Raw genomic sequence first — 26,473 nt, 5'->3', positions numbered from 1 at the left:
GAGAACAAATTCATGGCAACCTTCTTTGTTTCTTTTAACTTTTTAATAGTTTTAAGCAATTGATTAATGAATGACTTGTGGTGGGGATGAAATTGTATTGTAACAGAAGGCCAAAAATAAAGAAAGACAGAAACCCACGATACCCTCGTAGCCATACGCTTCAATATTCTTTAATGTTAATTTTTTAAAAAAATTATTACGTCATATGTAGAGCTGTTTGTGGAGTCCAATCTCGTCCTGATAGACAACTTTACGTGATGTAGCAATTTTTTTCATGTGATCCCAACCTAATGACCATGAAGCCTATCTTAGCTTCACGCTCCTACATATACAGGAGCATAGATTGCCTTCCTCCTTGCCACTTGCGATCAATCTCCTCGTCTTCCTCCATCAAAAAATGGAGGCTGGGGCCCACACAGGCCCACGCAATGGAAACTTCGCCCCACAACCAGCCGCCGATAAGATAAACGTGGAGATTCTCCCCTTCATCCGAACATACCAAAGTGGCCGAATCGACCGCCTGTATCCAACCAGACCTGTCCCGCCCTCTGTCGATTCCCGGACCGGCGTCTCCTCCCGAGACATCACCATCAACCCCGCCGCTCGTCTAAGCGCCCGTCTCTATCTACCGCCCACAGCCATCCTGTCCCGCTCTCCGCCAAAGAAACGTCCCGTCATCGTGTATTACCATGGCGGCGGCTTCTGCACATTTTCCGCCATTTCTTCCCACTACCACTCTTATCTCAATTCCCTCGTCGCCGAGGCCGACATCATCGCCGTTTCGGTAGATTACCGCCTCGCACCGGAGCACCCGCTCCCCGCCGCCTACGAAGACTCATGGGAGGCGCTCCTCTGGGTTGCAGAACACGCCTACAATAACAGCTTCGGTCTCGATCTCCGCTTTGCGGAACAGGGAGACTTCAGCAAGATCTTTCTCGCCGGCGATAGCGCCGGAGCTAACATAGTGCATAACATGGGGATTAGGTTGGGGGAGAATGGAATGGAAGTGGAGGGGTTGGCTTTGGTACACCCGTACTTTTGGGGGAAGGGGAGTGTGGGGACAGAGAAGCAGGGGAGGTCGATGCTCAAAGCAGAGGATTTTGATGCGTTGTGGCCGTTTGTGTGCCCAGGGACTGTCGGGCTTGATGACCCGAGAGTGAACCCGATGGCCGATGGTGCACCGAGTCTTGCGGCACTGGGGAGTCGGCGGGTGATGGTTTGTGTTTCCGAGAAGGATTTGTTGAGGGAGAGAGGGATGGCTTATTATGAGAGGTTGAGGGCAAGCGGGTGGGGGAGGGAAGCCGTCTTTTTTGAGAGCAAGGGAAAAGATCATGTGTTTCATATCTTTCAAAAGCCGGATTTTGAGGCGAAGAAGTTGATGCAGCGCCTGGTTAGCTTCTTCAAGGAGGATAACATGGAAGGAAGATACTCGATGCTTATGGGATCCGTGGGGATTCAAGGCATTGAGACTTCGAGGCAGTTACAGTTGTTCCAGACAGCTTGAAGCCAGTGTGGATAGAAGGAGTAATAATTAGGTGTGAATCATATATGCATGCCAACTTCAGTACAACATAGTTGTATTGGTTATATACAATCATGTTATAGTGAAATCCACAAATATATAAATTCCACACCTAATAACTCTTCAGATAGAATGAGCTTTTAAAGGAGATTTTAGGTATAGAGCATAACAAATATTCAAAACTATATATCTCACTTTCCAAACTGCAATATTACATACTAAGCACCTCAAATATAGCCCTTTCGTTACATTATATCTTTGCCATTCTCTATACTTTGAAAGGTAAAATCTTCTTCATCAATTCAACAAGCTTAGCATTTATAACATGTGTCTCTCTGAAGCAACAATGCAGCATATATTCTCCACTCTCCTTCGTTCATAGACTGCTAAAAACCACCCCCTTTCTTTGCAGCCCTTGAAGTCATATATTCAAAACTTTACCTCTATCTAAGTAGGTTTGTGCGTGTACGTGCTCATAGTTCTGCCTTGTTTCTTCCTATATCTTGTGATGAGCTCACCATCTAGCATGCTCTTTGTACCAGTGATGAATCGTCTTTCTATTTTCTGACTATGTAGACTTTAGGAGATCTAAAATTTTTCCCTTTTTTTGGGGACATCTGGAATGATTATGCTGTAATGCTAATGAAATATATGCGAGTTTTTAGTATTGTGTTAAGACTAGTATGTGATGATTTTGCTCTGTTTATCCTTAGTAGTCATTGATTTGACTGTGTTTACCCAAGTTTGTTCATTTTTCTTAAAAAATAAGGGTCGCGCACAACATTATTCAAATATAAAAAAAAAGTGCATACAAAGACACAAATACAACATAACACAAAACCATGAAAAGAAACTAACAAAGAAACGAAACACAACCAACAAAACTATAATAGCAATAATTGTAAAAAACAACAAGCCCAATAGATCAGACATGCTAAAAGAACAAAATAGAAGATTAAAATAAAACAACAACCGCTCCAATTTCGAGCAATGGTCCATCTTGAAAGGGACATAAATAACTTCAAAACAAACGCCCAAATTTGAAATAGTTCTTTCATCTGTTGTGACAAGATGTAGATATACCAGTTTATGTGGTATATATATAAATAAAATAGGAGAACGATCGACGAAGCAAAAAATAGAACGAGAAAATTCATACTAGTTTAAAACAACACAATGAAACACAAAGATTTACGTGGTTCGGCAAATTGCCTACGTCCACGGAGTTGCAGAGGATTTTACTACTTGAGAAATTTACACCAGTCAATCACCTCAACTTACAAGAGAAATCTCTCACTCTTACTTTGTTGCTCTCTCTTCTTCTCTCTCTCTCTGTTCTTCTCTCTCTACACCGAGATACACCGAAGAAACTTTACACTGAGATACACCGAAGAAGATAAATTTACAAAAGAAATAAACCCAATTTCTTTTCAGCCACAAGCCACCAAGAAGAAGCCAAAGGAGAACAATAAGGAGAAAAATCTTCTTCTTCTTCTTTTTTCTTCCTTCTGCTGCAAGGAACTATTTCTTGCACTTTCCTTTCTCTATCCCGAGGAAACCAAAGAAGAACTCAAAACGTGAATCCTAAACCCAAGGAGAGCCATCCGAAGCTTTTATCACGAATAGGAAGGAACGAAGGGAAGCTTTGCTTCACAGCAGAGGAAGGAGGGAGCAGTTGGAGCCTACGGTTCGTGAATTGACGCCAGGCGGGAATGGTTGCGATTGTTTTGCGATCGAAGCGGGAGCGTGGAGTGGGAGATCGCGATGTTTCGCGATTGGGTGAGCGGAAGCGGGGGTCGGACCGAGCTCCACTTCTAACACCATCTACAAAACAAATAAAAAAAATAAGAAGAGAGAAAAAAATACAAACAAAAACAAAAAACAATAAAGAAAGGAAATAGAAAAACCAACTAATCAACAAAATATAAAGAGAAAGATGACATTGAAGTTGAACTCAGAATTCACTTGCATAAATATTAAAATTTCTTCTAAAGCAAATGAATAATAGATATTTAAAAGGACGATTAAATTTTAATATTTGGTTGGAAATCATCATAGCTCACCAAATCAAAACTTCAAAGAAAAGATCAAAGTATAAACATCTTAAATAGAAGAGAGATAAACATAACATATCAAAATAAACTATAAGCAAGCCAACCACAATAAGCAAAGCAATAGAATCACCAAAACAACACTGCAAACTAAACCTAAGCACAAAGCAACCCAAACAAATGAAGGAAGAGCAGAGAAAAAAATCCAAAATAGTACCGTTGAACAAGCCACCAAACAAAAGAAATGAAAGAAAATAGCAGCAAACACAAATTTTAAAAAACTTTAATAAAGTTTGAAATATCAAACTGAAATTTCCATTTTCTACTTTTCAGCCTAATGTTATATAAGTAACTCTTTTAGATCTAATCATTTGGGAAGTTTTATAATTATTAAAAAATTTATTATTCCTTTCAAACCAAAAAACATAAGCAATAAATTAAATAGCTAAAAGATAGAATCTCTGATGAACTTTACAACTAATATTTTCAGCGTGATAAAAAACTTGAAAAAAATTACTAGCATAAGTGAAAAAAACCCCAAATGGGAATATAGTTTCTCAAAAAACTATGAGAAGATGAACAACCAGGAAATAAATTATATTTAGATTTTAAACCATTAAAAAGAACAAACCAATTAAGTCTAACATTAAGACCTTAAGAGTAAAAAATATCACTAGTTTTAAGACTAGAATTGAAAATTCTCCAAGAAAGTAAAGCTAGATTAGTAGAATACCATTTAAACCAAATTAATCTGTTACAATCTATAATGGGCAAAGTTTCATAAATAAAGTATTAAATATTTTTATTGCTATAATTTTTTTTTTCCTTTCCTGAGACAACTAAAACAATCATCAATAATAAGGATGCTATGAGTATAATTCAAACAATAAGTAGGGATGTTTCAATATTGAGGAAAAAAATAAGAGTCATTAGCAATGATATCTTTAATTTTGATAAGTTTAGGGAAACAAAACCAATCAAAACTTGAATTTCCATAAAGATCAAACAAAGAGGATCCTATAATCTAAAGATCAAAGAAAAAAAGAAGGTCGTTTTTAGTGTTAACTTGAAAGATAATACATCGTTTAATCTTAAAAGCAACTTTGATAAGATATTTCTAAGAGATTTTAGATATAATATTAATCTAAAAAGTACCATAGTGATCCATAGCCTATTTGGCTAAAAAGAGTAAGAATTGAAATGCATCCAAATAAATTTAACTTTACACAAAAAATTAACATTATTTAATTAAGAATACCAAGATTTCCAAGTACTTTAGGAGGATATGTATTATTCCAAGAAATAAGTCATTTTATTCTCACTTCAATTCTGAAAAAAAAGCTACTAATCAAAGAAGTAAATTTCATTTCAATACATTTAAGTAAGGAAATAGATTGAAACCAATAATAAAAATAATTTTCAATAGTATAATTAATTAATTAAAAATGACCAGCAATAGATAAAACTTTTATTTCTCAGCCAGGCAACCATTTATGAAGCTTATCAACAATAATTTTGAAATAAATCACATTCATAGAAGAATTATTCATAATACCAAGGTATTTCCAAGAAAGAGGTTTGATATTCATACCCTAATGTCGCATATAGTCCGTTGCAAAATATTAATAAGGTTCTAAGAATAACAAATAGCAAACTTAAACAAAAAATTAACAACTAAATTTGAACCATAACTAAAAATATTCAGAACATTAGTTAGATGATGCATAATAGGAGTAGCATCTCTAAGAAAAAGAGATGATTAACATATATAAGATGATTAATTTTATTAAAATATTTTATAAATAAATATTTTGAATATCCAACATGAATGAAACACCAACCATAATAATTGTAAAATGATAAAGTGAAAAGTTATAACCTTGCATTAAACTAGAAGAAGAAGAAAAATATACATTCATTTCACCATTTATAATAACAGAAAAATAAACATAGCCATACATGTCTTAATCAAATGAATAAAACAAATGGGTCAACCCAATTAGATCATTCTATCGTATAGAAAATGCATATTACTTTTATCAAAGATTTAATCAAATCAATTTTAAAACAAAACTTCTTACTCAAATTAACATAATCAAAGCAATATAAAAACTAATTAGTTGAAATGATATTTTCAGCAATATCTATCACTTTAAGGAAAGCGGTCTAAATAGGATTAATAATATTACAAAGAAAATATTTAAGTCTATCAGCTTAAAGCATAGAAATGACCTTATTTAAGGTATTTTAATGAGAGAAAGGATGAAAATTATTTAATGTTTGAGCACATTTCTTTTTTAGGGATTAATGTGATGACGACATTTTTAACCCTATTAGAATGTTTATTAATATAAAAAAAATTATTACATGAATACAATCATTCCCACTAATATTCCAAGAATCTTTTAAAAACTTACAAGTAAATTGCCGAGTCCAGAAGATTTGCATTTTCAATAGAATAATTTTTTTTTAATTTCTTCAATAAAGAAGACCTTTATTAAGGCTTCACAATCCAAGGAAGAAATGATATTAATAATAGTAAATTTATCAAAAAAATAAAGAAAGGAATATCAACATAATTATTAAGCAAAAATTTTAAAAAAGAGATGGCTTCATTAGAAATATCCTTTTGCTCATGTAAGTAAATATTATTGACAAAAGTTTCTCTACTAAAAGTAGAATTATATCTAATTCTAATCTTTTATTAAATAAATTTAGCTTTATCTTCACTTTTAGATAATCATTCACACTTAGCTCTTTACTTCAACCATTTATAATTACAAGAGAGAGCATTATGAAGACTATCTAGTCTACAAGATGATTGATTAAGTAAATCGTTACAAAGAACATTAACCTCCTTTTAGTTCATTAATCTAATTAGAACAAAAATTAGTATTATACTAATTCCAATACTTAAAATCTTCTTTGACATTCTTCAATTTATTGCAAAGAAAAAATAAAGGATAATTTTTAATATTAATGTTCCAAACATTATTGAAATATCAAAAAAAAAAAAAAAATAAAAAAAACATTATTTTAAAAAAAAATCTATGTTTTGAAACATAAGAAGCCCATAAAGATATAGAAAGAAAAGAATGATCAAAAGTGAAAATATCAAAAACTCTAAAAAAAGAATAAGAAAAAAATTCCAGCCAAGAAGCATTATAAAAAACATTTTCATCTAATAATATTAATAATGTGATTATTCTACCAAAGAAGCATTATAGAAAGTGTTGTCTTCTAATGAGATTATTAATGTAATTATTCTACCAACTCAACTTATGACCGATATTTTGTAATTCAAATATATTAGAATTGAGAATTTAATTATTAAAATCAGTAAGCTTAGAAGGTATAGGAGGATAACCCCTACCTTTTCATTAACTTTACGAACGCAATTAAAGTCACCCATAACAAGCCAAGGATCATTAATATTAGTAGTAATATATGTAGTAGAATTTTAAAGATTCCTTCTAATAGTGGCATTATTAGCAACATAAATTAAAATTAAAGAAAAAAATTTACAGAAGAAGAAAAAGTAACATGCCCATGAATATATTGAGGCTTGACTTCTGAAGCTGTAAGAGAAAGAACCTCAGTATTCTATTTAACCCAAAATGCCCATTTTCAACAAAATAAAAATTGTTCACACTTCCTTCTTTATTAAAAAGTCTAAACATGCTAGAAGAAAAATTATCATAAATAGAAGAAAGTGAAAGCTCAGCTTCAATAAGGTCAATCTTATGAGCATGAGTCTAATGAATGATCATCTTACAATTCCAAGATTATTCGTTGTTATGTTCTTTATTATTGATAATTTATTTCACTGTGATTACTCAAGATTTTTTATTGTTGTGTTTATTGTTTGTAAGGATGTGTTGATTTTTTTATGTTTATCATATAATTAATCATTGATTTAGCGGTGTGCCCAAAACTTATCCTTCTTTTTTAGGTTTGTTGTGTTGATTTTGAAATTTCTTAGTTGAGAAATAAAGTTGTCAAAATTATTTATATTTAAGTTATTAAAAAAATTACAACTATTGTAATTTCATAAGATAGTTTTATTTATATTTTTAATAGTTTATATCATTTTAATGAAATCGTGTAATAAAATTATTTTCTTTGATATTTTTGCATTATAATTGCATTTAGCTAAAAATCATAGCACACATTTTTAGTACCTAAAATGAACATACTTAGATGAAGACTTTAATGTTTTTTATAAGTGTTCATCTTTAGCACTTTTCTAAAGCTTTTCTTGTATTCTTTTGAATTCTTTTCCATTTTATGATGAATATTAATCCAAAATGAATTTATTATAAGCCTAATTTTACTAAGTTTTCAATTAATGGGCATTTTTTATATTTTTATAAATAAACACCATTCAATCTTCAATAAAAAAAATATATCATTTGTATATATTGTAGAAGTAACTTGATATGTAAATTGTTTACATGTTATAGAGGATAAAACTTTAGAAGGAAATTTTATAGATGTCCTTAATTAATCTGAATAAATTAAGATTATTTCAAATGGTTTGATGAAGTTAAACACATTTAATATGATATGGTGTAATGGTTGCAAGCTTTGAAGGTGAGGCTTACTAAGAGAATTACCCCTAACTCAATTTGGATGAAAATATTGAAAGTTTTCATTGTTATTGATATAGTTTTATGGCTTTTTTAAAAGTGGAAAAGTATTTTAATTTTTAGATAGTTTAGATAATGTTGTAGTAATAAATAATGTTTTCGTGATCTTCTTTGTCAATGAAGCTCTTAAGCTATAAGTTATTGAAAGTTTTTAGTTTTGTTTTTATGGTGTTTGGTATGTAAGCTAATAAAAATGTCTATGATCATAAATCATAATTGTTCATATACAAACTTAGAAGTATGAAGTTTTTGGTTTCAACCAAATTACACATTAATTATGAGTTTGAAACACAAGGTTCCGGATAATAAGAGAATATCTTTTAATTAAGTATATTTAAATTATGAATCATTGTATTCTGATTAATAAACTAATGAAAATTTCTTAGTTCGATTTTTAACTAACACCTTAACAATGCTTTCTACATTAATGACATTAAATTTGCAATTTACTATGAGTAAATTGTTATATTATGAGAATATTTAGTTAGTTTAACAAATAAAGCCAACCTTGTTAATGAACAAAGATTGTATAATATTCAGCACATGAGTGTAGGTGCAAATCTAAAGCGTTTCAAAGTATGACTTTAGAGGTAGAATCGTACTTATAACATACATAATCTGAATACAAAATAATGTCATGTATTACGTAGAGTTGCTTCACTAAATTCCTTAAAATTATTGTAGGTTATATAATAAGATAAACTTATTTAGATCTAAGTTTTCTTAGAAGTTCGGTGGTGACATTTCTGGTTGTAATATATATGAAAAGAAAACTTCTCAAATCTATATCTTTGGTTATAGCACATGCATGCATGACCATTTATTTTCTTAATAAAAAATTTGGAAGTCTCATTATCTCTTGAAAATTTGTGCTTCCTACCTTCTGTTATACTTTCTTTGTTTATTCTATGATCATACTTCTAGCTATTCTATTTATCATTTCTAGTTGATACTGATTGGCTCATATAAACACTTTTAAAATTCAATGATGCAAGTTTATACTGCTCTTGTTGCATTTATTTCTCAATAACATAGTCAGAAAGAGCAATGTAATTATGATGTTTCAATTATTATGGTAAAACAGGGTTTGACTAGAACTATAAGAAGAAGAGATTCAAGCTACAAGGCAAAGGTTTGAAAGTAAAAATAAATCTAAAATGCAGAAGTGATGATTAGTTGGCACTTGTTAGAGATATGTAAATTGGATGAAAGTTCTATTTGTGTTAATGTCTTAATCCAAAACTTATATATGACTTGTGATATAAAAGGCAGATAGATACTTTAAATGTAACTACTTGGCAGCCTTTTTATGCAGTAGACTATGTAAGCAGTCAATATAAGTTAACTAAATAGAAAACTAACTAGTTGTTGTTTTTAGGTTCTACCCCCCAACATAGTTTATTTACGTTGTTGGGGATATTATCCAGAGCAAGTACGACTCAGCGTACTTGTTCTGAAAGGAGATCCCAATGGTAATTTAGGATATTTGGTTCGAGGAGTTTGCGGTGGATATCTATTACAATAATCTTAAGCTGTGTTTATATATTTATCGATCTAACACAATCTATGTAATACTGTAGAAAAAATTCTTCTGACGCCCTGAGCATGTATTGCACATTCGGCGCAACTTTGAGTGTATGGTCAATGACTGCCTATAGGACATATTCTACGATATTCAAAAGGCAACAACGTCCTCTATGACTTGGAGATGATGTTTTTGCTTCCTGCTCAGGGTTTGAGATTCTCTAGAGTACCAAAAGAAGAGGAAGCTGGCGAAGCAAAATCAATGCTCGAACCACGGAGGCATGAGAGCCTCCAAGCACACTAGTGGGGCACTCCCACACACAAAATACAAGCAATGTTTGGTAAGAATTTATTTCTACTTTAAACTTACTATAAATCAAGCACATATTCTAATTATTTCTTTACATTGATAAATTTTGTAGTTGGGACAAGAGCCCTCCACTATCAATGTACATGAGTGCACACATAGGAGGCACCTAGATCAAACGTGGATCGATGACAATTTTCATGTGACCCAGGTAATTCACAAGCTAAACTAGTTTGATGTTTATTGATGCTCAAACTGTATGTAACTACTTTTTTGCATAAGAGATTCCAGCAGCTGAAGGGGAGTGGATCTCATGCGTCGAGTGGTATTACGATATGAGAAAGTGATCGGTCTGAGTATGACCTATGGAGGGAGGCTTTCAGAGGGAAGATGAAGGGTCGAGTTTATGGGCTTGGGTCTTAGGAGTTTACCTACGATGCTCACCCCTCCATCAGTGCATTTGCACTTCTACTTCAACTGCACATGAGGAGTAGGTCTCAAGGTGTGTTGCAGTATTCACTGTCGAGATGGAGGCCAGCTTCGATCATATTAGGTCAGAGCTGGAAACTAAGTTGAAGGCCAAGTTAGATGCATTCCAAAAATGGGCAAAGTAGCAGAGGAAGTTACCACTAGAAGAGTAGGGCGACAATGATGAAGAGACAAATGAAGATTAGTGGGGTTTTTTTTTCATTTTATTTGTATATGATTTTTTTTAAACATTTGAGCAAATATTCTCTTATTGAAAATTGATGTATATATGCCAAATCAAATGCATTTCATTTATTTAGTTGTTTGATTATATAATTTACTATTTAAATGTGATTTTAGCTTTTAAAATGCTTGGATTCGTTAAGCTGTGTTGTGGTTTTTGTAATTTTTATGTGTGTCGATTTCTAGAGTGGAAATCGTCAATACCAAATAAGGAATTTGTTTTTTTTATGCTATAGATTTTCAATAGATTTTCGTTAGTTTTTTAATGATTAAGCTATTAATGGTCACCAAAACTGACGGCATACCCCGTCAGTTATATTATCATCGCATTACTGATAAGAAATCGGCAGACTTTGTTTCGATAAAAACTGATAGATAACTGATGGCTTCCTCATCAGTTAAAGTATCAATGCACCTCGAAACATAACCGAGGGATTAGACTAAGTCAAAAATATGACGGTTGCGACACTTTACCGATAGTTTACATATCAATAATTTTTTTGGTTAGCTTGTTGGTTATCAAAAAACGACAACAACCGATGCGTGACTCATGCTTATTGAATTATTCAAAAGAAACGATCAATGTGTGTTAAAAAAATGTCGGAAAATAAAATCCGTCAAAAGTGCCTTCACTTTATAAATTACCGACAAGCATGTTAGCTATAACCGTAAATTTAGCTACGACTGTAAAATAGTTGATAACCCAATGGAAATCTAATAAGCGATGATTTATTCATTAATAACTGACACACAGACCGTCAGAAATCAACAACACTCCCACAGTTTTTAATCATTTATTTGGTATTTTGAGAAGTTTGATAATGTTATTTTTTATTAGGCTTAATCTTCTTACTTTTATTGATTTGATTGCTCTTCTACTGTGGTTTGGAACAATTATGTCTGGTTTAAAGGTTATTACGTTAAATTTGCTATCAATACTTACATAATGGTCTCAAATGTAGTGATATTGTTATTAATAAAGGTTTATGGTCAAAAAGCTTTGTATTTTATGCTTAAATCATGATGAAACTCATAATTACATTTTCTTCGAATGTAATTTTGCCCACTCTTTATTAAAAATGTGTATTACTTATGAGAATTTTTATTTTTTAACTGTTATTATGTTTCATATTCTATCTTAGGGAGATTTTTGTCCTATAATATTATTAAAAAAAAATTATTTATTGGTTGTTCATATTACAACTTATTATACTAGGAGGGAGAAGAATGAAAGAATTTTTTAAAAATTCATTTTTCTCTATAAATATTATGATTTTTAATATACATTATATTATAAACTGGAAGAGTAGAAAATGAAAGTTCAAATAATATATTCTTTCGTATATTAAAGAACTTTATAAATTATGATTTTCGTGTTATTCTTGTTTGTTTTGGTTCTCTCCATTGTTTAGAATGTTGTGTTCTTCTTTTTTGGTTTCATATTTTAGAATTTATTTTAATTTTATTGGTTTTCATTCTTTTTACGTGGTAGATTTTTCTATTTTTGTATTTTTCTTTAATTTGTTTTTGTGCTCATACTTTTTTATCTTTCTAATTTTATTTTTTCATTTGCTTGCTTTTCCTTCTTGTTGTCTTTTTATTTTAAGTGTTTTTTTTTTTTGTTTTTGGTTGTTTTGTTTCCTAGCTTTTCTTATTATTCCCTTGACATTGCTTTGGTATGTTTTGTTTTTCTTAGTTGACTTCTTTTTGATTCTTTGGTACTATTCTAGCCTTATTGTCAATTTTGGGTTGAGTTTTGTTGATTTCTACTCGACCGTTAAAACTTAACTATATCTTTGAATATTTATAGTCCTTTTTATTTTAAATTTTCACTATATTTTGAAGGAATTTTGATATTTTTCTTTCTATTCGATGTTGTATTGTCTGTCCTAGGGATTTAAGCGATGATTAAATGATTGGTTCTTATTGTTCTTCTATTGTCTGTTTTTGCTTTTGGATTATAGTTGTTTGTAGATTTTTGTTTGAGCTTATGAATTGTTAAGTGTTTGTTGATTCTCATAAGCTTGATCTCGTCGACTGTTTCTATTATACCTGTTGAGGGACAACTTTGTTGCTCTTCTTTGGGTTGCAGCAAAAAAAAAAAAAGTTTATTGATCCCCCTCTTTGCTGATTATCCTTGGTTGATGTTATGCATTATGTTATGGTTGTGGATATGTCTTAATCCTGCCTTTGGTGTTGATTTGCCGGTTTGGAAGTCTTGGTCTTTTTTATTTTATCTACGTTGTCTATAAGATTTACCTGATAATAGGTTTAGTTTTGTTGGGTTTTCTTTTGTGTCGTTGTTTAGTTTGGTGTTGTATGTTATAGTTTTTTGTAATTTAGTTTTTCCTTCTAGAGTCTTTTGTTGTTTATTCTATTGATTTTTTTTTTGTTTTTATACTTGTTTATTTTTTCTTTTATTTCTTCTCAATGCTTTGGTATATTTTTTGTTTACTCCATTTTCTTCAATGCTACGGTATATTTTGGGTTTAGTTTTGTTCTTTTTTTCTTATTTTCAATTTTGTATTTGAGCTATGATGATTTCTAGCCGATTATTAAACTTCAACAGTATATTTGAATATGATGCTCTTTTGGATTTTAAATATTGATTATATTATGAAGGAATTTTATTTAATTTTCTTTCAGGTAAGTTTTTGAGCTCATTTTTCTCATTTTATTATTTAAATTTTGAATTTTTCAGTTTTTTTATTAAAAATCAACCGATTTATTGAATATTTATAATCCTTGATTTTAAATGTTCATAATTTTTTGATGTTACTTTAATGTTTAGTTGAAATCTTTGTTCATGGCTTCTTTGTTGTTGTTTTGAGTGCTTGTCCTCTGTGATTTAATATTTTTATATCATAAGTTTCATTGAGTTGTTTTTTTAATTTTATTTATTATTATTTTATTTTTATTTTGTAGTTTTCTTTGCTTGGATTTATTCAAAGCTTTTTTTAAAATGTTCATAATTTTTTGATGTTACTTTAATGTTTAGTTGAAATCTTTGTTCATGGCTTCTTTGTTGTTGTTTTGAGTGCTTGTCCTCTGTGATTTAATATTTTTATATCATAAGTTTCATTGAGTTGTTTTTTTAATTTTATTTATTATTATTTTATTTTTATTTTGTAGTTTTCTTTGCTTGGATTTATTCAAAGCTTTTTTTACTTCTTTCTACAATTCTCAATCATCTTCCTCATTTGGAACTCTCCAGTTTCTAGTTCATGATCATTATGCAATGGATCTTCGTTGGAGCTTCTGCAATCATGACAAATTATCATTTCTCCATATTTGATTTGTCGGCTATTAAGTTATTGAAGGGTTGATTGGTTGCTGAACTCTTTTGGATACTTCTGGGGATTGTCTTTTTCGCTCAATATTTTTTGTGAACACTATTATCTTGCGCTTCTTTTTCTGGCAGTGGAAGTGATCTTCAACTTGCTTCTCATGTTGTTTTGTTGGTTTGGATGTTTTGATCTTTCTATTATGTCTTGATTGTCTTGCAATTTTTCCTATTGTTAGGTTTAATTTTGTTGGGGTTTGTTTTCTATTTTGCTATCTAGTTTGATATTATATATTTTTATTTGGGTTGTACTTCAATTTCTGTGTGTGTGTGCGCGCGCGCGCGCGTGTGTGCGTGTGAACAATCCACACACAAGCATCGTTCTGCATGATGAAACATCTCTGAAGCTGAACGACCACACAATTCTCAAGTATTTACACATAAGAAAGAATTGTGTGTTAAAAATAAAAAAAGGAAGATTTACATGCACACCACATAATTCTTTTGTATTTACGCATCTAGCACCCAAAGTTTGTTATATACATTTTTACATATACAAAAACCATATCAAGGCCAAATTAGCATTAAAAAAAAATTTGAAGTGGTCGCAGCCTTCCCCTTTTTTGCACGACCTCAATTAGTTATTAATTAAAACCAATGGGTGCTAGACCCAGGTGTTGGGCAGGTCGGGCTTGGCATGGCCGGATTTATTCGGGCTTCGACTAGTCAAAGCGGACTCGGGTCGGGCTTGAGCCCCATTTCTTAATTTTGGTATTCCACCAACTAAATGCTTAATTTGCATATCACAGATTAGTAGAATAGCTAAATAACTTGAGATTTCTAATTTTCATCCATCTTAAACCTTGCTTTCATTTCGTAGACACCTGAACTTTGTACCAGTAATCATAACATAACATAATAACACATGCATGCATGACCATTTATTTTCTTAATAAAAAATTTGGAAGTCTCATTATCTCTTGAAAATTTGTGCTTCCTACCTTCTGTTATACTTGCTTTGTTTATTCTATGATCATACTTCTAGCTATTCTATTTATCATTTCTAGTTGATACTGATTGGCTCATATAAACACTTAAAATTCAATGATGCAAGTTTATACTGCTCTTGTTGCATTTATTTCTCAATAACATAGTCAGAAAGAGCAATGTAATTATGATGTTTCAATTATTATGGTAAAACAGGGTTTGACTAGAACTATAAGAAGAAGAGATTCAAGCTACAAGGCAAAGGTTTGAAAGTAAAAATAAATCTAAAATGCAGAAGTGATGATTAGTTGGCACTTATTAGAGATATGTAAATTGGATGAAAGTTCTATTTGTGTTAATGTCTTAATCCAAAACTTATATATGACTTGTGATATAAAAGGCAGATAGATACTTTAAATGTAACTACTTGGTAGCCTTTTTATGCAGTAGACTATGTAAGCGGTCAATATAATTTAACTAAATAGAAAACTAACTAGTTGTTGTTTTTAGGTTCTACCCCCCAACATAGTTTATTTACGTTGTTGGGGATATTATCCAGAGCAAGTACGGGAGCAAGTACGACTCAGCGTACTCGTTCTGAAAGGACATCCCAATGGTAATTTAGGATATTTGGTTCTAGGAGTTTGCGGTGGATATCTATTACAATAATCTTAAGTTGTGTTTATATATTTATCGATCTAACACAATCTATGTAATACTGTAGAAAAAATTCTTCTGACGCCCTGAGCATGTATTGCACATTCGGCGCAACTTTGAGTGTATGGTCAATGACTGCCTATAGGACATATTCTACGATATTCAAAAGGCAACAACGTCCTCTATGACTTGGAGATGATGTTTTTGCTTCCTGCTCAGGGTTTGAGATTCTCTAGAGTACCAAAAGAAGAGGAAGCTGGCGAAGCAAAATCAATGCTCGAACCACGGAGGCATGAGAGCCTCCAAGCACACTAGTGGGGCACTCCCACACACAAAATACAAGCAATGTTTGGTAAGAATTTATTTCTACTTTAAACTTACTATAAATCAAGCACATATTCTAATTATTTCTTTACATTGATAAATTTTGTAGTTGGGACAAGAGCCCTCCACTATCAATGTACATGAGTGCACACATAGGAGGCACCTAGATCAAACGTGGATCGATGACAATTTTCATGTGACCCAGGTAATTCACAACTGTATGTAACTACTTTTTTTTGCATAAGAGATTCCAGCAGCTGAAGGGGAGTGGATCTCATGCGTCGAGTGGTATTACGATATGAGAAAGTGATCGGTCTGAGTATGACCTATGGAGGGAGGCTTTCAGAGGGAAGATGAAGGGTCGAGTTTATGGGCTTGGGTCTTAGGAGTTTACCTACGATGCTCACCCCTCCATCAGTGCATTTGCACTTCTACTTCAACTGCACATGAGGAGTAGGTCTCAAGGTGTGTTGCAGTATTCACTGTCGAGATGGAGGCCAGCTTCGATCATATTAGGTCAGAGCTGGAAACTAAGTTGAAGGCCAAGTTAGATGCATTCCAAAAATGGGCAAAGTAGCAGAGGAAGTTACCACTAGAAGAGTAGGGCGACAATGATGAAGAGACAAATGAAGATTAGTGGGGTTTTTTTTTCATTTTATTTGTATATGATTTTTTTTAAACATTTGAGCAAATATTCTCTTATTGAAAATTGATGTATATATGCCAAATCAAATGCATTTCATTTATTTAGTTGTTTGATTATATAATTTACTATTTAAATGTGATTTTAGCTTTTAAAATGCTTGGATTTGTTAAGCTGTGTTGTAGTTTTTGTAATTTTTATGTGTGTCGATTTCTAGAGTGGAAATCGTCAATACCAAATAAGGAATTTGTTTTTTTTATGCTATAGATTTTCGTTAGTTTTTTTATGATTAAGCTATTAATGGTCACCAAAACTGACGGCATACCCCGTCAGTTATATTATCATCGCATTACTGATAAGAAATCGGCAGACTTTGTTTCGATAAAAACTGATAGATAACTGATGGCTTCCTCATCAGTTAAAGTATCAATGCACCTCGAAACATAACCGAGGGATTAGACTAAGTCAAAAATATGACGGTTGCGACACTTTACCGATAGTTTACATATCAATAATTTTTTTGGTTAGCTTGTTGGTTATCAAAAAACGACAACAACCGATGCGTGACTCATGCTTATTGAATTATTCAAAAGAAACGATCAATGTGTGTTAAAAAAATGTCGGAAAATAAAATCCGTCAAAAGTGCCTTCACTTTATAAATTACCGACAAGCATGTTAGCTATAACCGTAAATTTAGCTACGACTGTAAAATAGTTGATAACCCAATGGAAATCTAATAAGCGATGATTTATTCATTAATAACTGACACACAGACCGTCAGAAATCAACAACACTCCCATAGTTTTTAATCATTTGTTTGGCTTTTTGAGAAGTTTGATAATTTTATTTTTTATTAGGCTTAATCTTCCTACTTTTATAAAATGGGTGATATTATTCTTAATAATTAATGAAAATTTCCATCTTGTAATATTCCTGAGATTTTATTGAACTCTATTTTTCATGTCCCTATTAAAAATGCATTTAATTCTTATCTCTGGAATGCTCAAGATAAGCATGCTCATAAATTCATTTATAATTTGATTATTGATGGCTCTTCTACTGTGATTTGGAACAATTATGTCTGGTTTAAAGGTTATTACATTAAATTTGCTATCAATACTTACATAATGGTCTCAAATGTAGTGATATTGTTATTAATAAAGGTTTATGGTCAAAAAGCTTTGTATTTTATGCTTAAATCATGATGAAACTCATAATTACATTTTCTTCGAATGTAATTTTGCCCACTCTTTATTAAAAATGTGTATTACTTATGAGAATTTTTATTTTTTAACTGTTATTATGTTTCATATTCTATCTTAGGGAGATTTTTGTCCTATAATATTATTAAAAAAAAATTATCTATTGGTTGTCATATTACAACTTATTATACTAGGAGGGAGAGGAATGAAAGAATTTTTTAAAAATTCATTTTTTTTCTATAAATATTATGATTTTTAATATACATTATATTATAAACTGGAAGAGTAGAAAATGAAAGTTCAAATAAGATATTCTTTCGTATATTAAAGAACTTTATAAATTATGATTTTCGTGTTATTCTTGTTTGTTCTGGTTCTCTCCATTGTTTAGAATGTTGTGTTCTTCTTTTTTGGTTTCATATTTTAGAATTTATTTTAATTTTATTGGTTTTCATTCTTTTTACGTGGTAGATTTTTCTATTTTTGTATTTTTCTTTAATTTGTTTTTGTGCTCATACTTTTTTATCTTTCTAATTTTATTTTTTCATTTGCTTGCTTTTCCTTCTTGATGTCTTTTTTATTTTCAGTGTTTTTTGATTTTGGTTGTTTTGGTTCCTAGCTTTTCTTATTATTCCCTTGACATTGCTTTGGTATGTTTTGTTTTTCTTAGTTGACTTCTTTTTGATTCTTTGGTACTATTCTAGCCTTATTGTCAATTTTGGGTTGAGTTTTGTTGATTTCTACTCGACCGTTAAAACTTAACTATATCTTTGAATATTTATAGTCCTTTTTATTTTAAATTTTCACTATATTTTGAAGGAATTTTGATATTTTTCTTTCTATTCGATGTTGTATTGTCTGTCCTAGGGATTTAAGCGATGATTAAATGATTGGTTCTTATTGTTCTTCTATTGTCTGTTTTTGCTTTTGGATTATAGTTGTTTGTAGATTTTTGTTTGAGCTTATGAATTGTTAAGTGTTTGTTGATTCTCATAAGCTTGATCTCGTCGACTGTTTCTATTATACCTGTTGAGGGACAACTTTGTTGCTCTTCTTTGGGTTGCAGCAAAAAAAAAAAAAGTTTATTGATCCCCCTCTTTGCTGATTATCCTTGGTTGATGTTATGCATTATGTTCTGGTTGTGGATATGTCTTAATCCCGCCTTTGGTGTTGATTTGCTGGTTTGGAAGTCTTGGTCTTTTTTATTTTATCTAGGTTGTCTATAAGATTTACCTGATAATGGGTTTAGTTTTGTTGGGTTTTCTTTTGTGTCGTTGTTTAGTTTGGTGTTGTATGTTATAGTTTTTGTAATTTAGTTTTTCCTTCTAGAGTCTTTTGTTGTTTATTCTATTGATTTTTTTTGTTTTTATACTTGTTTATTTTTTCTTTTATTTCTTCTCAATTCTTTGGTATATTTTTTGTTTACTCCATTTTCTTCAATGCTACGATATATTTTGGGTTTAGTTTTGCTCTTTTCACTTATTTTCAATTTTGTATTTGAGCTATGATGATTTCTAGCCGATTATTAAACTTCAACAGTATATTTGAATATGATGCTCTTTCGGATTTTAAATATTGATTATATTATGAAGGAATTTTATTTAATTTTCTTTCAGGTAAGTTTTTGAGCTCATTTTTCTCATTTTATTATTTAAATTTTGAATTTTTCAGTTTTTTTATTAAAAATCAACCGATTTATTGAATATTTATAATCCTTGATTTTAAATGTTCATAATTTTTTGATGTTACTTTAATGTTTAGTTGAAATCTTTGTTCATGGCTTCTTTGTTGTTGTTTTGAGTGCTTGTCCTCTGTGATTTAATATTTTTATATCATAAGTTTCATTGAGTTGTTTTTTAATTTATTTTTTTATTTTATTTTTATTTTGTGGTTTTCTTTGCTTGGATTTATTCAAAGCTTTTTTTACTTCTTTCTACAATTCTCAATCATCTTCCTCATTTGGAACTCTCCAGTTTCTAGTTCATGATCATTATGCAATGGATCTTCGTTGGAGCTTCTGCAATCATGACAAATTATCATTTCTCCATATTTGATTTGTCGGCTATTAAGTTATTGAAGGGTTGATTGGTTGCTGAACTCTTTTGGATACTTCTGGGGATTGTCTTTTTCGCTCAATATTTTTTGTGAACACTATTATCTTGCGCTTCTTTTTCTGGCAGTGGAAGTGATCTTCAACTTGCTTCTCATGTTGTTTTGTTGGTTTGGATGTTTTGATCTTTCTATTATGTCTTGATTGTCTTGCAATTTTTCCTATTGTTAGGTTTAATTTTGTTGGGGTTTGTTTTCTATTTTGCTATCTAGTTTGATGTTATATATTTTTATTTAGGTTGTACTTCAATTTCTGTGTGTGTGTGTGTGTGTGTGTGTGTGTGTCCGAAGCTGAACAACCACACAATTCTCAAGTATGTGTGTGTGTGTCTCCGAAGCTGAACAACCACACAATTCTCAAGTATTTACACATAAGAATTGTGTGTTAAAAATAAAAAAAAGGAAGATTTACATGCACACCACATAATTCTTTTGTATTTACGCATCTAGCACCCAAAGTTTGTTATATACATTTTTACATATACAAAAACCATATCAAGGCCAAATTAGCACTAAAAAAAATTTTGAAGTGGTCGCAGCCCTCCCCTGCACGACCTCAATTAGTTATTAATTAAAACCAATGGGTGCTAGACCCGGGTGTTGGGCAGGCCGGGCTTGGCATGGCCGGATTTATTCGGGCTTCGATTAGTCAAAGCGGACTCGGGTTGGGCTTGAGCCCCATTTCTTAATTTTGGTATTCCACGCAACTAAATGCTTAATTTGCATATCACAGATTAGTAGAATAGCTAAATAACTTGAGATTTCTAATTTTCATCCATCTTAAACCTTGCTTTCATTTCGTAGACACCTGAACTTTGTACCAGTAATCATAACAGAATACTTGGTCGTTTGAACGTCTAGTTTTTGAAAAGATATTAGGTCTGGACTACATATGCATCCGGAGTCGAATGGTGGGGTGCACCACGTGTCAAGTGGGTCCCACAAATTTTAACACTGACCAATCTCAATGTATTGTTGTGGACTCACTTAACACGTGCTGCCCCACCATTAAACGTCACGTGTCAAGTGGACTCCACAAATTTTAACACTGATCAATCTCAATATATTACGGTAGACTATGGCATCCGAATATAATATTTTCTCCTGCTTAATAATGATACTTTTTTGTTCAGATCGGGTTATAAGTGGGCGGGCCGGGTGTGACGGCTGGTCAGGCCCAGAAAAGTTCATGTTGTTTTAACAGTCAAAGGTTTACGTGCTGCGATGAAGCTAACAGAAGCGTATCTAAAAAGTCTCTTTCTACACTAATTAAATACAAAAGCTGGTGCACCGCCGGTTCATTTCATTTTCCTCCCATAATCTCTTATAAAATATACACATTCTCGTTCTCTGCCTATACATACATTCCCATCTCTTTTAAAATAATTGCCTATCATTATTGCCAAGCCAAATCGTTACGGGCACATCCCTCCTTGCCTGCCCTTTTCAAATCTCCTCCCATATATAAATCTGTCTCCCAGCACTGAATTCATATCTGAACCTCCATTTCTTCTTCTCTTTTGATCTCTCCGCGCAAAATGAGACCTTGCAGTGAAGAGGAAGAGCTGGACTTGTTCTATTTGGAGATAGAACAGAGGATTCTGCTCCTCATTTCAGAGGAGGAGGAAGAAGAAGAAGATAGACTGAAGATGGCGCAGCTGAAGGCAATAAACCCTAAAAGTGAGAATTTTGGGAAGAAGATGGAGCTGTGGATTCATGAGAGGAATATTGGAGGCAGCAGAATGAATGAGATCGGCGGGAGGAGGGGGACGGGAGTTTTCATTCCCAAACCTCTGGTTCCCAGCTGTTGATTGCGGTTACCCTGTTGCTCTACGTGGACAAAGACGTGCTCTTTTATTATTTATTAAAAATAAGTGTTTTGAGCTTATTTTTCATTTTATGTAATTTCTAAATCGATTTTGCATATTTAGTGTTTTGTGGTGGATGATTGTTGGTGTTGAGGTGTGGTATTAGAGTGGCATTTGGGTGACATCAGGGCGAAAATGGATTGAAATTGAGGTTATCTATTGTGTCTTTCCCCATGCATTGAACAAATGAGCATTGTTAAAGCATGCACTTTGTTTTCCAACAATAACTGATTATTAATATGTTGTGAAAACAATTGACGATAAAGTAAAAAATATAAGTGAGGGGACCACACAGACATATAGATCTATGTGGTTTGGTAAATTGAGTACGTCCACGAAGTTGCACAAGACTTTATTGCTTGAAAAATTAAACAGTTTAATCACTTCGATTACAAGAACTCAATTCCACTTCTCAACCTCTCCTTCCTCAGATTTGTCGCCGCTCGGAATTCACTTGCTTCTGGTTGTTGTCGCTCGGTATTGCTTCTGCTACGGTTCGATTACAAGAGAAAGACGATCTTTGATACACGCGAAGAATGAGAAGGGATTCCGATAAGGAAGGGCATAGGTGCTTCAACTATCCAAAAGGAAGGAAAGAATAAAAGGAATTTAATCTGAGAAATTTGAATAATTGCCATAAATGTCATGAATGCAAAAACCGTCAATCGGAGAAAGTGAACCGGGTTCCACAATACTCAACATAATGTGGCTCAAATTTGAAGTATAAAATAATGCATTGAACAACTGAAACAAAATAGTCCTGAATAAAATTATTTCTCAATTAAAAATGGCTTATAAATCTAAGAAATTAAACACTAAATGGTCTATCTACCTTGAAACTGCATGAGTCCTAGTTATTTTCCCTTCGTTTCCTCCAATTTATCTCTTTGGCATCTCAGGAAATCCCTAAAAATTATGTAATGAGTTTATGTGATTTTGGCAGATAAACAAAAAGCTTATTAATTCAAAACTGAGAGAAGAAATTATCATAGCGAATTTTCTTTGACCACCTCAGATTCTGCTCAGGCAAAAAAGACACGACTGTCGATGGCGAAACAGGAACGCTACAGTGAAAAATGCAAATGAATGTGCGACGCGAGTTTTTGAATAGTCTGATTTTATTTCGGGTCAGGTTGCGTCACCGCCAAGAAAGATGTTTTTTCACCTATTTATTTAATATCATAAGATGGGTCCATCTATACAAACAAATGCCGTGATATTACTGGAACTCTGAAGCAAAATTATGTCTGGTGACAGTAACATTTAGATGTTAGATATGTAAGAAGGTTAGAATTTATTGGTATGTGTTCAACTCTTTCAAAAATAAAATAAAAAAACCGACCAGATTTAGGTTCCGTTTGGTTTGGTGTTTTTGCTGTTGCGCGGTGCCGCCCCGCACCTATTAATAAAAATATCGGTGTTTGTTTCGGCGTGGCTCCCGCTGCTTCCAACGGTATTGAGCGAAAGCCGAAAACTAGGTAAGGCCCGCTGCCCAGCTTTCGAAAGCATTTTTTACCCCTGGTTCCCCTTTGCCCTAGAACGTGAGACTTGCGAGCTCGTCGTCCCTTCCCATCATCTTCTTCCTCGAGCTTTGTTCCTGTGCATCTCCTTTCCTACTTCTCTTCCTGTTCTCGTGTTCTACCAGCAAGGGTATGAAATATTTTTCTCATCTTCCTCCCTCTGCCTCTTCTCGAAAGGTTTCCTTAGATCTGGAATTTAGGTTTTTTCGTTGGCTTTTCGATCATGGAAAATATATATTGTGGCCCTATTTTATGTATCATGGAAGATATATGGTGATGCTATCTTGTTAGAAGGAGCATTTTAGGGTTTTTTTAGAAAGGATTATGCCTGTTACAAGTTTTAAGGTTATGCTACCCTATTAAAAGCTTTATGGCATTCTGTTAAAATTTATTTGATATCCTGTTGGGTTACGGTAAAGGGTCTATGCTGGGTTACGGTAAAACCTGTGTTCTGTTTAGGGTTGGGTTGAAAGCCTAAAGCATGATTCATGCACCTATATATTGGTTGCTTCCCTCCCTTGCCATTTACTTACTCATTTCTCAAAATGGTACTAATTGCAGAGCTCTTAAATAAGACCTCTGCAGGTTAAAGGGCTTATTAAATTAGATAAAATTGTTCTGCGTTACTTGAGGAAGGTTTCCATGTGGGATGGAATCCGTTAATATGTTTGGATGACCAAAATCTTTTACATAAGAAGCTTCTCTTAAATCATAGCTTATGTCCTCTTAAATCATAACTTATGTCTATGAGTTAATTAATTATGATAGTGGTACTTTTTTAATTCTTATTCAAACATATTTGATGAATCTTGTTATTTGTCCTTTACAGCTCTAAATGGAGTAAGAATGAATAACTTAGCTAACTTTGCAATAGTGTCTTGCTGAGAATGAAAGAATCCTGACTGCTTGGTTTTCCATGTTGCCATCTTATTAGAATTGGGTGATAGCTTTTCAATTGTGTTGGGATAAAATCTCTTCATTAAAAATGCTTAAAGTTTTGTTTATAAAGGCAATCAAGTAGTGCATTTTACTTGGATATGTATATTTTTGCATTTTGAGCCTGCAATTCCCTTAGGGAAGTTGCAATTGTTTGCATAAAAAGATTTGACATTTTGATCTTCAATCATCTACAGATTGTACATCTATATATGAAAGGGATAATTATAAACAGAGCACCTGAACATTGCTATTTATAAATGAACCCTTGGTTTTTATTTTTATGAGATTATGAATGATTTGAGCTTGACATGTAAATGCATCGGTTCGTGGAGGTACATGGAGAACAATTGTTTTTTGGGGGAAAGGGAAGAAAAAAAAAATTGATGTTATGGTCTGTAGTTAAATTGGATGGTATGTATGATAGTTCCAAAACAGCTGCTTTTAAGCTCTTTCATGTTGGGTGCAATCTATGTATGTTAACTTATATTTCTAATAAAGAGCTTTGATTCGTTCCCCGTGGATGTTGGCCAATTTGACCAAACAAGGTTAATTATTGTGTCATTCTTCTGGCTACTTAACTTATTTATTTTTTTACTTTTCGTAATGTTATTTATGATTCATGTTTATTTCATTAAAGTGGATAACAAGTTTCTAAATGGTGTCAATACTCTTTTCCAATGTTCATCTTTATCGTACCAATAAGATGGCTAATAAAAGTAGAGAGCTTGATACACTTGTGTTGTGGGAGAAAGACATAAAAAATATATTTTGAGACCTTTGTCTAAAGGAGATTGAAATGGGCAATAGACCTACTACCTTCTTTAATAAGGAGGGGTGACAAAATATTATAAAAAGTTTCAAAGAACGTACTGGCAGAAAGTACGACAGGCTGCAGCTAAAGAACAAATGGGATTAACTGAAAAAAGATTAGAAAATTTGGAAAGATTTGAAAAGAGGATCCACGGGCTTGGGTTGTGATCCGATAAAGCGAACAATTGACGCTCCGGAGGAGTGGTGGCAGAAAGACTTGTGATAATGCATTTTGTATTCCATATAATTCAATGCAGACAATTCATATGAGTAATATGGTTTAAATGTTTTTGTTCAGGTGGTGCCAGGAGCGAAGAAATTCAAAGTCGCTGGTATAGAGTCGGAGTTGGAGGAGAAATTGGACCAAATGTTTAGTTGGGTGGTTGCAACAGGAAAATATGCTTGCACTCCAGGTGAGACTGGATTTGGTTGCACCCCTGAACCTGCCGCTGTTAGTTTATCTGCTGATTCACCAGATTTCAAAAGCCAGGACATTCCTGAAATCCAGTCCACAAATCGTTCGAAACGTGATCGTGCGAAGAGTAAAAAAAAAGGTTGGAGCATCTTCTATCAGGAACCAGATTTCATATTTGATGGACTCCTCCAATGACGCCCCTCATACATTGCACGCTCTCTGTGTTATACAACATCTCATATCAGGGACAAATTGGTAGGAGAAATGCTAACAGGGCATAAAAGAAGATTCATTAACATGTTTCGCATGACGCAGGAAGTGTTTTGAGATCTACTAGCAGAACTGAGTCGATCTCATGTCCTACGTGGGTCAGCGAGGACAACTGACCGTGAGGTCTTGGTTTTGACTCTTTACATATTATCACACAACGAGTCAATCCGTGCTACCATGGAACGCTTTCATCAGAAACGATAAGCAGATATTTCTCAGTGGGGTTGAATGCTCTCGTTAGCTTGTCCAAGCGTGTCATAAAGCCTATCGATTCAACGTTTTCACACACTCCGTTGGAGATTCGTCATGAAGCACGATACATGCCTTACTTCAAAGTACTTCCTCCACTTCATATGTACAATAGATGGATGTAATATTTGGTGATGCAATATCATTAGCTCACATGGCTTGCTATTTGTTTAGGATTGCATAGGTGCAATAGATGGTACCCACATTGATGCATGAGTTCCAAATAATGAGAAGATTGCATTTATTGGTCGCACTGGAACTCCAACCCAGAATGTCATGGTTGTCTGTGATTTCAACATGTGTTTTACTTTCGTTATGCCTGGCTGGGAGGGGAGTGCGCACGACAACAGGATTTTTAAGAGTGCTACAAGGAATCCTCACTTCAACTTCCCTCACCCTCCGCCCGGTATGTTGCTTACCTACAAACATTTG

The 26,473-nt window shown here is 32.8% G+C and overlaps 1 protein-coding gene across 1 annotated transcript; it reads left to right on the top strand.

The window, feature by feature from the left end:
* The first annotated feature begins 397 nt into the window (after positions 1 to 397).
* LOC110026636 (probable carboxylesterase 2) lies at positions 398 to 2,174 on the top strand. Its single transcript, XM_020727644.1, has one exon. The coding sequence runs from the start codon at positions 398 to 400 to the stop codon at positions 1,502 to 1,504; it is 1,107 nt and encodes a 368-aa protein (XP_020583303.1). The 3' UTR covers positions 1,505 to 2,174.
* The last annotated feature ends 24,299 nt before the right edge of the window (positions 2,175 to 26,473 follow it).

The sequence above is a fragment of the Phalaenopsis equestris genome, unplaced genomic scaffold (genome assembly GCF_001263595.1).
Source record: "Phalaenopsis equestris unplaced genomic scaffold, ASM126359v1 Scaffold000390, whole genome shotgun sequence".
NCBI classification, from domain to species: domain Eukaryota; kingdom Viridiplantae; phylum Streptophyta; class Magnoliopsida; order Asparagales; family Orchidaceae; genus Phalaenopsis; species Phalaenopsis equestris.
The sequence above is the reverse complement of the archived record's forward strand: the minus strand, read 5'-3'. Positions and strand labels throughout refer to the sequence as shown.